The sequence below is a fragment of the Typopeltis vanoorti genome, chromosome 4 (genome assembly GCF_054136105.1).
Source record: "Typopeltis vanoorti isolate ZY-2024b chromosome 4, IOZ_Tvanoo_1.0, whole genome shotgun sequence".
Lineage (NCBI taxonomy): Eukaryota > Metazoa > Arthropoda > Arachnida > Uropygi > Thelyphonidae > Typopeltis > Typopeltis vanoorti.
The window spans coordinates 154,484,524-154,498,037 of NC_143552.1; the positions used below are offsets into that span (position 1 = coordinate 154,484,524).

The 13,514-nt window shown below is 34.1% G+C and overlaps 1 protein-coding gene across 1 annotated transcript in view; it reads left to right on the forward strand.

Moving 5' to 3' along the window:
- Nucleotides 1-12,158, forward strand: part of LOC150107769 (leucine-rich repeat protein 1-like) — a 55,484-nt gene extending 43,326 nt beyond the window's left edge. The window contains exons 6-7 of the mRNA XM_090392183.1: nucleotides 1,080-1,231; nucleotides 11,921-12,158. Of these exons, the coding sequence (XP_090248309.1) occupies nucleotides 1,080-1,231; nucleotides 11,921-12,158 (390 nt within the window). The remainder of the gene's footprint in view (nucleotides 1-1,079; nucleotides 1,232-11,920) is intronic.
- The last annotated feature ends 1,356 nt before the right edge of the window (nucleotides 12,159-13,514 follow it).

Sequence of the window (13,514 nt, forward strand, 5' to 3'; positions counted from 1 at the left end):
GAGCACTAAACTAGTGGTATACAAGATAATGATGAGCCAGTTTTAATTTATGAGATTTGAGAGGTAGATTAGAAAAAACACTTGATCCAAGACTAGATACTACAGATATGATGGGCCAGAGAAAAATTAGAGTGAACAGATGGCATCAATGGTAGAATCTTATTAAAATGAAGATGTTCGGAAGGAATTTGATATTGTTAACATTTGAGAATATGTGAGCAGAGTTAATCTCAGGTGGTAATGGTCACTTGAACAGAATGGGAGAGAAAAAGTTAGCAAAGCAGGTATATGGTGCCAAGATGGTAGAATAAAGACCAAGATGTAGGTCGATTGATGCAGTTAAGAAGTGCCTTAGAAGACTGAAATATAAAATCTTGACAATATTGCAGTCCTAGCAGATAACAGATTAATTTGGAGAAAATGTTATGCATAAGAAGTTAGTAATAATGTAAACTTTTCATATATTACCATTATAGTATCCTGTGATGATACATAGGTTATATCATATGATGTATCCTATTTCCCTTGAGGATACATATCAGGAATTTGATGATTGAATTTTTATGCTCTTTATCAGAGGGTCCGAAATAGATTGTAAAACTCCATTTGGTGTAGAGCAGGGCATCCAGATTATCTGACTTTTAATATACTCATGACACTGTTTAAGGTCTACCTTTTGGGAAGTGGGGGCGTAACATACAAAAGCACTTGAAGGGAATAAACTAGTGTTGGTAAAATTTTTCTTAAAATATGAAATAACTATTATCTCACACAAAGATTGAAATTTTTCACTGCGACAGTGATGTTAAATTTAATCTTACACTAATGTATAATTAAATTTAATCTTACACTTACACTTCTGGCCTTTTTTTAAAATTTTTATTAACATATTTATATATTTGTTAATTTTAATATTTGTAATATCTATAGCAAGCATAAACACTTATTAATACACCTTGAGTGCATTAATAAGTGCCTATTATTGTTTGGTAATATTTTATATGTTTGAATAGTGTCAGTTAACAGCTTTGTTATTTTAAAATTACTCTGCTCTCATCAGTCATTGATTTATGTTTCAGATATTACCCTGTACTATTAGAAATTTGAATTTGGATATTTTAGACATACATCAAAATCCCTTTGATCCTCAAGTAGGTACATCTTGCTCTTCAAGTGATACTAGTCCTCCTTCTTTGCAAGAATTGGCTGCTATTTCAGTTGTGTTAAATAGGTAAACCTATACAAATCACCTTAATTTCTTATTTACATCCTCTGTCCAAAAAGAAAATGAACGTTTCGCAAATAGAAGAAACTAGTGGGCACCACCTGTTGTATCTTTTTGTTGTCGGCAACTTTCATTAGTGTTATGTCAACTGTTTGACATCTGTTTCATTAGAAGCAGAGTTATAGTGCCAAGAGTGGCAGTGTTTTTTGACGAACGGTCGGTAAATGAGTTTCAAACAGAGAGCTGCTATTGACTTCTGTGTTAAACTTGGTAAAAGTTTTACCGAAATGCATCAAATGCTTCAAAAAGCATACGGTGATGAATGCTTATCCCATACTTAAGTTTACGAATGGTTTAAGCAATTTCAAAGTGGTTGTGAGATGCTTGAGGATGACGAAAAGCTGGACTGAGCGAAGTTAACCTCCAAAAAGTGCATAATTTCATCAAAGAAAACCCGAAATCGTCCGTGAGAAAATCAACTGTGCACAACACTTTGACCGAGAGTTTGGGCTTTTGTAAATTGAATTTGCGATTCGTTCCCCACAAGTTGACCAATGACAAAAATGTATTGAATTGAACACTGCAAGGATCTCATTAAAACTGCTCATCGTTTCAAGGACTCAAACATCCTTTGAAACGATCATTACTGGTGACAAAACGTGGTGTTTTGAGTATGAGCCCAAAAACGCTAGAGTGCTTTGGACTCAGTGGAGACCACCAAAAGAGGAGCATCTGAAAACAAATTTGCTTGGAGAAGTCAAAAGTAAAGACTGCTGATTTGTTTCTATGATTCCAAGGGCATTATCCACAAAGAATTCGTTCTGCCTGGCCAAACGGTCAATGGTGAGTTTTATCTCAAAGTTTTGAAGCGATTGATAGCGAGAATTCGTCATGTACGGCATGAATACCAGCTGGTCACTTTTGCACGATAATGCACCATCTCATCGTTCGAATATTGTGAGACACTTTTTGGGCAAAAACCAAGTTTGTGTGTTGGATCACTTGTATTCACCTGATTTAGCACCCTGTGACTTCTTTCTCTTCCCCCGACTTCATTTGCCGATGAAAGGAAAGCGATATGACACCATTATAAACATTCAAGTGGCAGTAACCACAACCCTTAACAGTATGCCAAAAACAGATATAAAAAATTCATTTAATGAATTAATTGACTGTGTCAAATGCTATATCGAAGCTGAGGGAGAGTATATTGATTGAAATAAATGATTTGAATAATTATAATTGGCCTGTGTTTTATTTTCTATCAAAAGTGCAGTTTCTTTTTGGACAGAGGGTGTAATTTCATTAATTTTTGTCAGATATAATAGTTAATATCATAAAATGATTCAGTTTAATCTTGTCCAAACATTTTCTTTCTCATTTTACTATTTAATAATTCATGTTGTAATGGCATTGCATGCTGATTTCAGTTTGTGTTAATTTGGAATTGAAAACATACATAACCATAGTAAAAAGATAGTTTAATAAAATTAAACTATTAACATACAGTTATTTCAGTTGGTGTATTTCAAATCTGACTCATTTCATTCAGACTATGTGCTCTAAATAGTTTAGCTTATGTGCAGTCAGGATTGTAAGATTGTAAACTGTTACTAAACATTTAAGATCCATAAAATTATGACATACAGTTTCTTATAATAATTTCCCAGATTTTGGGTATACTTGGTCATTGATTTAGGTTAGGATGATGGAGAACCTATGTACTCTATTTAAAGAAGTATCCACAAAAATGTAAACACTTCTTTAAATAGAGTACATAGGTTCTCCATGGATGTGACATTTAATCAATTTAATACATGATTGGTATTCTGAAATTTTTACACTTGATCAACTCATTTGGCCAAAATAGAATAAGATACAGTTACATAGAATTTAATAGATGCCAGTAACAATGGAGGAATTTTATCTTTAGGTGGGCAGGCCGATTTGGAATTGTAATACTATGCATAGAAGTCATCTCTTGTAAAATTTGGAGAAAAATGGTTAGCGATCTTATCAGTAATTCTTGGGTTATAGCTGTTGAAAGAGGAGGTTAGCTTTCTAGTTCTGTATGTCTTGAGCAAAATTTTTTTGCTGAACAGATTCTAGCAATGAACAGCGATTTTATTACACTGTGTTTTTGGAAAGAATAATGCACATATGTTCATATGTAAGAACCATAAAAAGTTCTTGGCAATGTGGTCATAGAGCAATCTGCTTCTCTTCTGATTACTGTGAAAAATTATTAAATGAAGTAGTCAGTGATGGAACTATGATAAAAGATAATATCCAGGAGAAAATGCAATAAACAATTGCATTTTCTCCTCGGTATTACTTCTTAGGTATTATCCACTGTCTTTTGATAAGGTTACAAGAACTTTTCTACTTCCGAGAATTATTGGTAACCTTTTTAAAAAAAGTTCAGTCAAGAGACCACTAATGTTTTGGCACATGGGAAGACCGAAAGTTTGTTTGTAAATATGTCCATTGTATTTAAAGAAATTTGTAGAAATTATTTGTATTAGTGAGAGGATGACTGACAATTATAATTTTGTATGTTCTGATAGATTCTAGTCATTTATAAGCAGCATGAAAAATGCCCAGGATTTTGAGCACATCATCATTGGTATATAGAAAGGATGCATCTAAAAAAAGAGAATTGGACTAAAGCTGTATAACTGAGAGGAGACCTCCACATAGCCTTTAAAGGAATGCGGAGAACCGACCAGGGCTTTTGACCTAATATCCAATCCTCACCTTCTTGTGGTGCACCCTGTTGGGTATCTACTTGGATACTGAACGAACGAGGATGGGCTGGCAATTTGGGATTTAGCCAACCAAATTGTATTCCTACTGGTTAAACCAAAATAAAAAATGATGGTACAACATGACAAAATTTCATGCCAGCTGGGGCATCGCCCGGTTAAACAAGGCCCCCATTGTTTTTGCTAGGGAACCAGGACAAACAACGAAAAGTCAGCTACTGGAACAAATCTGAAAACACACCCCAACTAAACATCACCAGAGTGAAAGATCGGTACTATCAAAATAAGAAGCCTGAATGGCAAAGAAATGGAACTAGCTGAGGAATTAGATAAGTACCAGGTCGACATAATAGGGTGATTGAAACAAAAAAGACAAAACTGGTGAGATCTTTCTGAGCAATAAATACAAAATGTTATATTCAGGCAATGACAACCAAGGAAAAGAAGAATAGCCACTGTATTCAACACAAAATACGAGGCTAATTTTCTTGAATGGCAGTCAGTCTCAAGTAGAGCAATGTGGGCAAATATGAGAATGGGGAACTGGACAATGAGACTTATTTGTGCCTATGGTCCCACAGAAGGTTCTACTAAAGTAGAAGTGGAGGAATTTTTTGAAGCTTTAGAAAAAGTAACTGAGACAATGAAAAAGGAAAAGCTGGTCCTTGTTGGGGATCTAAATAGCAGAGTAGGAAATGATTGTGAGACATACAAAAATATTTTGGGAAAATTTGGAGAAAAGAGCAAAGCTAATAATAATGGCAAATATCTGTTGGATTTCTGCTCTGGACATGGACTGGTTATTACTAACATCATATTCCAACATAAAAATGTGCACAAATTCACATGGAGAGAAGTAGCAAGGAATAAGAAAAGTCTCATTGACTATGTTATTGTTTGATAGTGATGTTTTCTCCCTTGTGCAGGACAGCAGAGTGTACAGAGGATTTGAAATTGGAAGTGATCACTATTTGGTCTTGAGTAGGATAAAATTGAATTTCATATTGAAAAGAATAACATGTAAGAAAGTTTTAAAGCGAATAAAAGTTCAGCAGCTCTCAGATGTGAACTGTAGACTAAAATACACAAAGATTATTGAATAAAAAATGAAAGAGTTTGAGAACAGGAATCAAACCTTGGAGATTCAGTGACAAGCCTTGAAGAAAGCCCTGATTGATTCAGCTAGAGAGGCATGGGTTGAAGTTGCCTGCAAGGATAGAAAAATTAGAACTCCATGGTGAACACAGAAAGTTAAGGAAAAGAAGAAAGCATATCAAAAGTTCCTGGCAAATAAGTCAACTCGTGCTCTTAAAGAATACAGGGACAAATGCAAGAATGCAAAACACTGTGTAAAACTAGCTAAACAAAAGTCATGGGAAGACTACGGCAAGAATATAGAAAATAAATACCAAGAAGGTAGCAAAATATTATGGAGGTTGTTGAAGAAGCTTAGGAATGGAGGAAAGAGTGCTTTAAAAGGAATTAGAGATGATAAAGGTGACATGTAAATGGGAGACTGCGTGCCTGGTGAGTGTTTTTTACCAGTGTGCTGTCATCACTGCTAAATGAAACAAGCAGTGATGACAGCACACTGGTAAAAAACACTCACCAGGCATGCAGTCAGGAATACATATCCATACTTGAAGTTGAAAAAGCCATCAAAGGCTTGAAATGTGATATTCGACCAGAAATGCTGAAGTATGGTGTTCTGAACCATGCAGTGGCTGCACTGCATAGTTCAGAAAGCCTGGACAGAGGGACGAATTCCCAATGATTGGAGTAGAGCTCTCATGGTACCCATATATAAAAAGGAAAATAAAACTGAATGTGAGAATTACAGAGGTATTTTCCTACTGAGTGTTCCTGGCAAGATCGATGCAAGTATACTTGAGAAACGGTTAAGAATTATTGTGGAAGAAAAGCTTGGTGAAGAACAAGCAGGATTCAGGCCAAATAGAGGCTGTCAGGATCAGATCTTCACTTTATGACAAATAGTCGAGAAAGCATGGGAATATAACAAAGATCTGTATTTAAGTTTTGTCGATTTGGAAAAGGCATATGACAAGGTACCAAGAGAGAAGCTATTCAATACGCCACAGTTATATGGATTCAATGGGGCATTATATCAAGCAATACTTAGTCTTTATTTGAGTTGTAAGTCGGCAGTTAGAATTGAAGGAAGTACAGGAAGATGTTTAATGTTAAATCTGATGTGAGACAAGGATGTACATTATCCCCTCTGTTACTCATTATCTATATGGATCACATTATGAAGGAAAGTGGTATTAAACATGATATCAAAATTGGAGACGTTAATGTCAGCTCTTTGCTTTATGCAGATGATGTTATACTTCTAAATAAATCCGCTACAAGTCTGTAAGGTTCTCTGACTAAGTTGAATAACTGTTGTAATAGATATGGTATGAAGGTCATTAAAAAGACAAAGAAAATGAAAATAGGCAGAATCATTGAAAATGTCAACTGTGTTGTGAATGGATAACCTGTGGAAGAAGTAAAACATATCATCTACTTAGGCATGATTTTTAGTGAAGATGGTAAATTAAATATGGAAATCGACAACAGAATCAGCAAAGGTGGTATGGTTGGAAGTCAATTGAATAAATTCATATGGAATAAGAGAGAAATTAGTCGGAACACTAAATTAGCTGTATAGAAGAAAATGTTCAAACCAGTTTGAACTTGTGGATCTGAGAGTTGGGTCAGAAGTAAAACACTTGACCAAAGACTAGAGACTTCAGATATGAGAGTCCTGAGAAAGATTATAGGCGTGAACAAATGGTATCAATGGCAATATCATATTAAAAACGAGGATATTAGGAAAGAACTTGACATTGTCAGCATCCAGGAATGCGTTAACAGAGCTAATCTCAGGTGGTATGGTCACTTAAACAGAATGGGCGAAGAAAGATTAGCAAAACAAGTGTTCTCTGCCAGGTTGGCAGCAAAACGACCCGACCAAGATATAGGTGGATTGATACGGTACAAAGTGCCTTAGATGATAGAACTATAAGATCTGATAATGTTGGAGTCTTGACAAGTAGCAGACTGATTTGGAGGAAAATTGTAGATAGGAAGTTAGTAATCATGTAATTTTTTTCATGTAGTACTATCATATCCTGTACACCCCTTGAGGGTACATGGCAGGAATTTGATGATGATAAATTTCTAGGCATTAACCACCTTACCAGCCATTATGGATCAAATAAGCATCCTCATATGCTTCGTATCCATCATATATTTCAATGTAATATCAATGGTATTACAATTTTAATATACACTTCACATCCATGATAACCTTGACGTCTATAGGTGTCTTGGCCGGTAGCGTGGTTAATGATTAGAATTTCTTTGTGTAATCTTTGTTAATTATTGTAGTAATATCTCCTTTGTCAGCTTTATTAATGATAATATTAGTTATATTTAAAATTTTTATACTATGTGAAAGTTGTGGAAAAACATTTGGGAAAGATGTTGTTGTGGAATTACTTTATTGTTAGTGAAATTATTTATCTTTTGAAAAAAATGTCATGCTGGCTGGAGCGTCGCCCTTTTTAACAAGCTCCCTGTTGTTTTAACCAGGGAACCAGGGCAAACAGTGAAAAGTCTGCTACCTGAACAAATTCTGAAACACATCCCTATTCAACATCACCAGAGTTCAAGATAAATACTATCAACATAAGATGCCTGAATAGCAAAAATAGAGCTCTGTTGAGGAATTGGATAAGTACCAGACTACTGACATAATAGGTTTGACTGAAACAAAAAAGACAAAAACTGGTGAGATCTTTCTAAGCAATAAATACAAAATGCTCTATTCAGGCAATAACAATCAGGGAAAAGGAGTAGCTATAGTATTCAACACTAAATATCAGGCTAATCTTTCTTGAATGGCAGGCAATATCAAGTAGAATGATGTGGGCAAATATCAGAATAGGAAACTGGACAATGAAACTTATTTGTGCCTATGGTCCCACAGAAAGTTCTACTAAGATAGAAGGGAAGGAATTTTTTGAGGCTTTAGAGAAAGCAACTTACACAATGAAAAAGGAAATGTTGGTCCTTTTTGGATCTAAATAGCAGATTAGGAAATGATTTGTCAGATATACAAAAATATTTTGGGAAAATTTAGAGAAAAGAGCAAAGCTAATAATAATGGCAAATATCTGTTCAATTTCAGCTCAGGACATGGACTGGTTATTACTAACAACATAAAAATGTGCACAAATTCACATGGAGAGAAAGGGCAAAAAATAAGAAAAGTCTCATTGAATATGTTATTGTTGATAGTGAAGTTTGTCACTGGTGCTGGACACTAGAGTGTATAGAGGATTGGAAATTAGAAGTGATCACCATTTAGTCTTCATCAGGATGAAATTGAATTTCATGTTGAAAAGAACATGTAAGAAAGTTTTAAAGCGAATAAAAGTTGAGCAACTCTTAGATGTAAACTGTGGACTAAAATACACAAACATTATTCAAGAAAAAATGAAAAAGTTTGAGAACAGGAACCTAACCTTGGAAATTCACTGGCAAGCACTGAAGAAAATTGATTAATAGATTCAACTAGAGAGCCATGTGGTGATGTTATCTGCATGGATAGAAAAATCTATCCATGCAGATTACCTCACCACATGGCTCTCTGGTTGAACAAAGGAATAAAGAAAGCTAAATACTGTAAAACTAGCTAAACAGAAGTCATGGGAAGACTATGGTAAGAACATAGAAAGTGATTATCCTTGATGTATGGAGTAATTACTTTGAAAAATTGCTAAAATAAACAATCAGTAACAGCACAGTGGTAATAAACACTCAGTAGGCATTCAATCGGGAATACATATCCATACTTGAAGTAGAAAAAGCCACCAAAAGCCTGAAATGTGGAAAGGCAGCTGGAGTAGATGATATTTGACCAGAAATGCTCATGTATAGAGGTATAAAAAGCTTACAGTGGCTGCACTGCATAATTCAGAAGGCCTGAATAAAGGAACGAATTCCAGATGATTGGAGTAGAGCTCTCAGAGTACCCATATATCAAAGAAGGAAATAAAACTGAATGTGAGAATTAGAGATATTTCCTTATAAATCCTGGTAAGATTTATGCCAGTATACTTGAGAAATGGTTGAGAAGGATTGTGAAAGGGAAGCTTGGTGAAGAACAAGCTGGATTCAGGCCAAATAGAGGCTATCAGGAACAGATCTTCACTTTACGACAAATAGTTGAGAAATCATGGGAATATAACAAAGATCTGTATTTAGGTTTTGTAGACCTGCAAAAAGCATATGAGAAGGTGCAAAGAGAAAAGATATTCAAAACGCTATAGTTATATGGGTGTCAAAGGGGGGATTATATCAAGCAATACTTAGTCTATGTTTGAGTTGTAAATCAGTAGATGTTGAATCTGGTGTCGGACAAGGATGTTCATTATCCTCTCTGTTATTCATTGATATGGATCACATTATAACTATTATTACTTAACTCCTCCAGGGAGTGCACCTACTTTACAGCTTGCCGTCTCCAACATTCCACCAATGGCATCTACTGCCAACCACCACTACTAGTATTTTCACAGATAATCGCAAACATCCATGCCCATGGAGGGATTCGAACCCACAGCCTTTGGCTGGAGAGCAGATATGTTAACCACTCGGCCAACCAGGCTGGCAAGGAAAGTGGTATTATACCTGATATCAAAATTGGAGATGTTTATTTCATCTCTTTACTTTATGTAGATAATGTTAAATTATTTAAAAATACTTTTAAATTAATTCATTACAAGTCTGGAAGATTCCTTGAATAAATTAAACTGTTGTAATAGATTTGGTGTAAAGGTTAGCAATATCAAGACAAAGACAATGAAAGTAGGCAGAAGCATTGAAAATATCAACTGCATTGTGAATAAGAACTTATATAACTAGTAAAACATTTCAGTTTCCTAGGCACAATTTTTAGTGAAGACGGTAAATTAAATATGTAAATAGACAACAGAATCAACAAAGTTGGTATGCTAGGAAGTCAACGGAATAAATTTATATGGAATGAGAGAGAAATTAGTCAAACAGTAAATTAGCTGTATATAAGACAGTGTTCAAACAAATTTTAACTTATGGATCTAAGAGCTGAGTTAGAAATAAAACACTTGACCAAAGACTAGAGACCACAGATATGAGAGTCCTGAGAAAGATTAGGGGTGTGAACAGATGGCATCAACGGCAATATCACATTAAAAACGAGGATATTAGGGAAGAACTTGACATTATTATCATCCAGGAATGTGTTATTTATCAGAGCTAATCTCAGGTGGTATGGTCACTTAAACAGAATGGGAGAGGAAAGATTAGCAAAACAAATGTTCTCTTCCAGGCTGGCAGAAAAAGACCAAGAGACCAAGATATAGTGGATTGATACAATAAAAAGTGCCTTAGAAGACAGAAATATAAGATCTGATAATGTTGGAGTCTTGACATGTAACAGATTGACTTGAAAGAAAATTGTTGATAGAAAGTTACTATTGATAAGGTTTTCATGTAGTATTATCATAATATCCTGTACCTACTACCTATGAGGGTACATGTCAGGAATTTGACGATGAAAATGAATCATTTTCTAGTTTGGTTTGACCTTCAGTGGCATTCTTTTTTAGGAAAAATGCAGGGGGGGGAGTAATATTAAGACTTTTTATTCAATACCTTTATTTCATCCAGAGACAGTGCATAGTTAGATAAATTTATAATTGTTCTAAAAGTATTGTTTACTTATTTCTGGCATGGTGTAAGTGAAGCTGGGGGAAAGGAAGGTAAGATGTGCATGCTGGTGTGACTAAATCCATTAGATTATCCCATTTTTTATTGACACTCTTCTTTATGTAGAAATTACTGTTAATTAATAGTTGTATTTAGTTGGAAAAGTTTTTTTGGAACCTAAGAGACATTTCAGCTGATTTTTATTTCTATGGATATAGTTATGTGTTTGGGTTTTTGTTATAGATATAACAAACTCAAACATACAACTATACATATACTGTAACTGAGAGATTTTGAAGTATAGTAGCAAATTTTTTTATTACCAGGAATGGATTTATTTCCTTCCGCTTTAGCAAATTTTAGTACAACATTTTGTGCAAGCATCTCTTTAAAAAAATTCTGTATGTAGTTTCTGGTTATATTATTTTAAAATCTTCATAAATTCTTGTTTGCATTGGTTTATACAAGTAGTCGAGTGGGGGGGGGGGACAAACAGACAAACTCATGGTGAAATAATCTGTGGTGTACATATAAATTTAAGTTTGCCTAGTGAAAATGGTGTTATAAAAAAAAAGTATTAATACTTTGAAATTCTGAAAATCATGTTGCTTTTATATTTGAAATTATATAACGGAGCACCTCTTTATTAAGAATTATCCAACTAGGTTACAGAAATGCTAAATAAATGCGATCGTATTAAATAACGATTATTAATTTGACATACCTGTGTGCATTTTTGATGGTAAGAATGATACAGTACTTTGGACTAGGACTTGATTAGACTGAGCTGGTGTGTAATTAGGAGGTGTTGAAGGCGAAGAACCAATAGTCTGAGTGTAGATATACTTCTCATATAACCAAAACTATGAATAAACTAATAACAAAGAAATGAACTAAATGAGCCAGGAATTTTAAAGGGATACTCTAGAGATATACTGCTTTTATGTGAGATGTAGTCATATACAATATATAGTTGAAGCACTAAAGGTGGACAGTTTGTGCTAGCTGAGATTTCATTAGGAATTAGAGGTGCAGCTTGTGTATGCATTGAGACTTTTTGTGAGAGGTGTGTGAGAGTGAGAAGGGGCAAAAGTACTATAACTGCTTATGTAAAGAAATGCATATGGATTGTGAATGATAATTCTAATAGTATTTATATATTTCTTAGTATCCAGTATACAGCAGAAGATTTACCAAGGAAACTAATCTCATATCTGTCGTCTGTTCAGAGATGTCCTTGTGGAAGATTAGTCTTTAATCAGACTTATATAGGTACTATGCATTTGAATTATTTACACCTTGCTGCTACTGTCATGATTGAGAGAATTAGGACTTTTATACCAATAAAGGTGATTTTTTGTTCTTTTCTTTGCCAACAAAAATATGCAAACAGACAATTATTTTAACATTTTGTACATTTTGTCACACTGTATAGTACCTATAAATTTTGTATTATAATAATTTAATAATAAAAAAAATCTTCATAATTAATCAGTTGTCTTGATTACTAAAAAATATGACATCAGTCAAAATTTGTTCATAATTAATTCTCTAAAACAATTAACTTTTTATATGCTTCAGTAATTTATTACACTAATTAAACATTTATTTTCACAGTTGATAATGGAACTAGTTAAGTTCTCCAGACAAAGGGGATGGGAGGGAAGCAGCTTGTTGGTATCTAGAATATTTTCATATTGTTTTAATTGTCAAGCATTTGATATGCTTTTGATTGTCATAATTGTTAGAAGATATTTATGGAGACATAAAACGGTACTGAAATGTATGAGAATATTCAGTTAAATCAATTACTCAACTAGTGAGACAAAACTGAAGACTAATCACAACATATAACAAATATATGATTTACCCTCATCAGATTAATCTTGTACATTCATCACTCCATTTAGATTTATTCAGTATGATATACTAATGAAATGTGACTATAATAGCAGTACTATTTTAGTATCACTACTGCTAACAATGATAGGTGAAAAATTTAGTCTTATGAATTGAATTTGTCAGCAGATAATGTTAAAATCCATGCTCTAATATGGGTTTTATGATGATTGACTGTTGATTAACCACTTTGAAGTATTTCAGCATTACATTTTAGCACAACTATGATAGCTCCATGTCGACACCCAGAATAGTTTTGACAGCCAGGATGAGGGAATCATGAGACAATCTTGCAAATTCTGTTTCTTAGAAATATTTGATAATCAAAAGTTTTAAAGATATTCACTGCAAGAAAGTTATTGAAGTCTGAGGCTGAAAGAAATGTGGTGTCATGCAGTGGTCAGATTTTGTAAGATTAAGTCTGGTCAGATTTAGGTAAGCACATTGTACTATATAACTAATCATTGGCATCTCCAACTTGGCTAGCACTAGACTGTAGGTTACATAACCATCATCAGTTTCCTGTGTACCCTCAAGGGTTGTTGAGGCTACTATGACAGCACTACATTATTAAGTTTACATTATTATTAATCTCCTATCCACAATTTTTTTCCTTCTTGTGTTCACCAAGTTCATCACATACCCCCCCCCCCCCCCCCCCCCGCTAGCTGAGACATAACCATTACCACCAATATTGCACAACACTTGACCAGTGTAATTTCTTAGTCTATCATTAGCTTTAATTTACATTAATCCCCATAGTTTCGCTATGTGCTTAAATATACGAATGTGCTTAATTAGTTATATAATGAATATTTGCTATTATTAACTTCTGTAACTTAATGTATAGACCACAGCTTTTT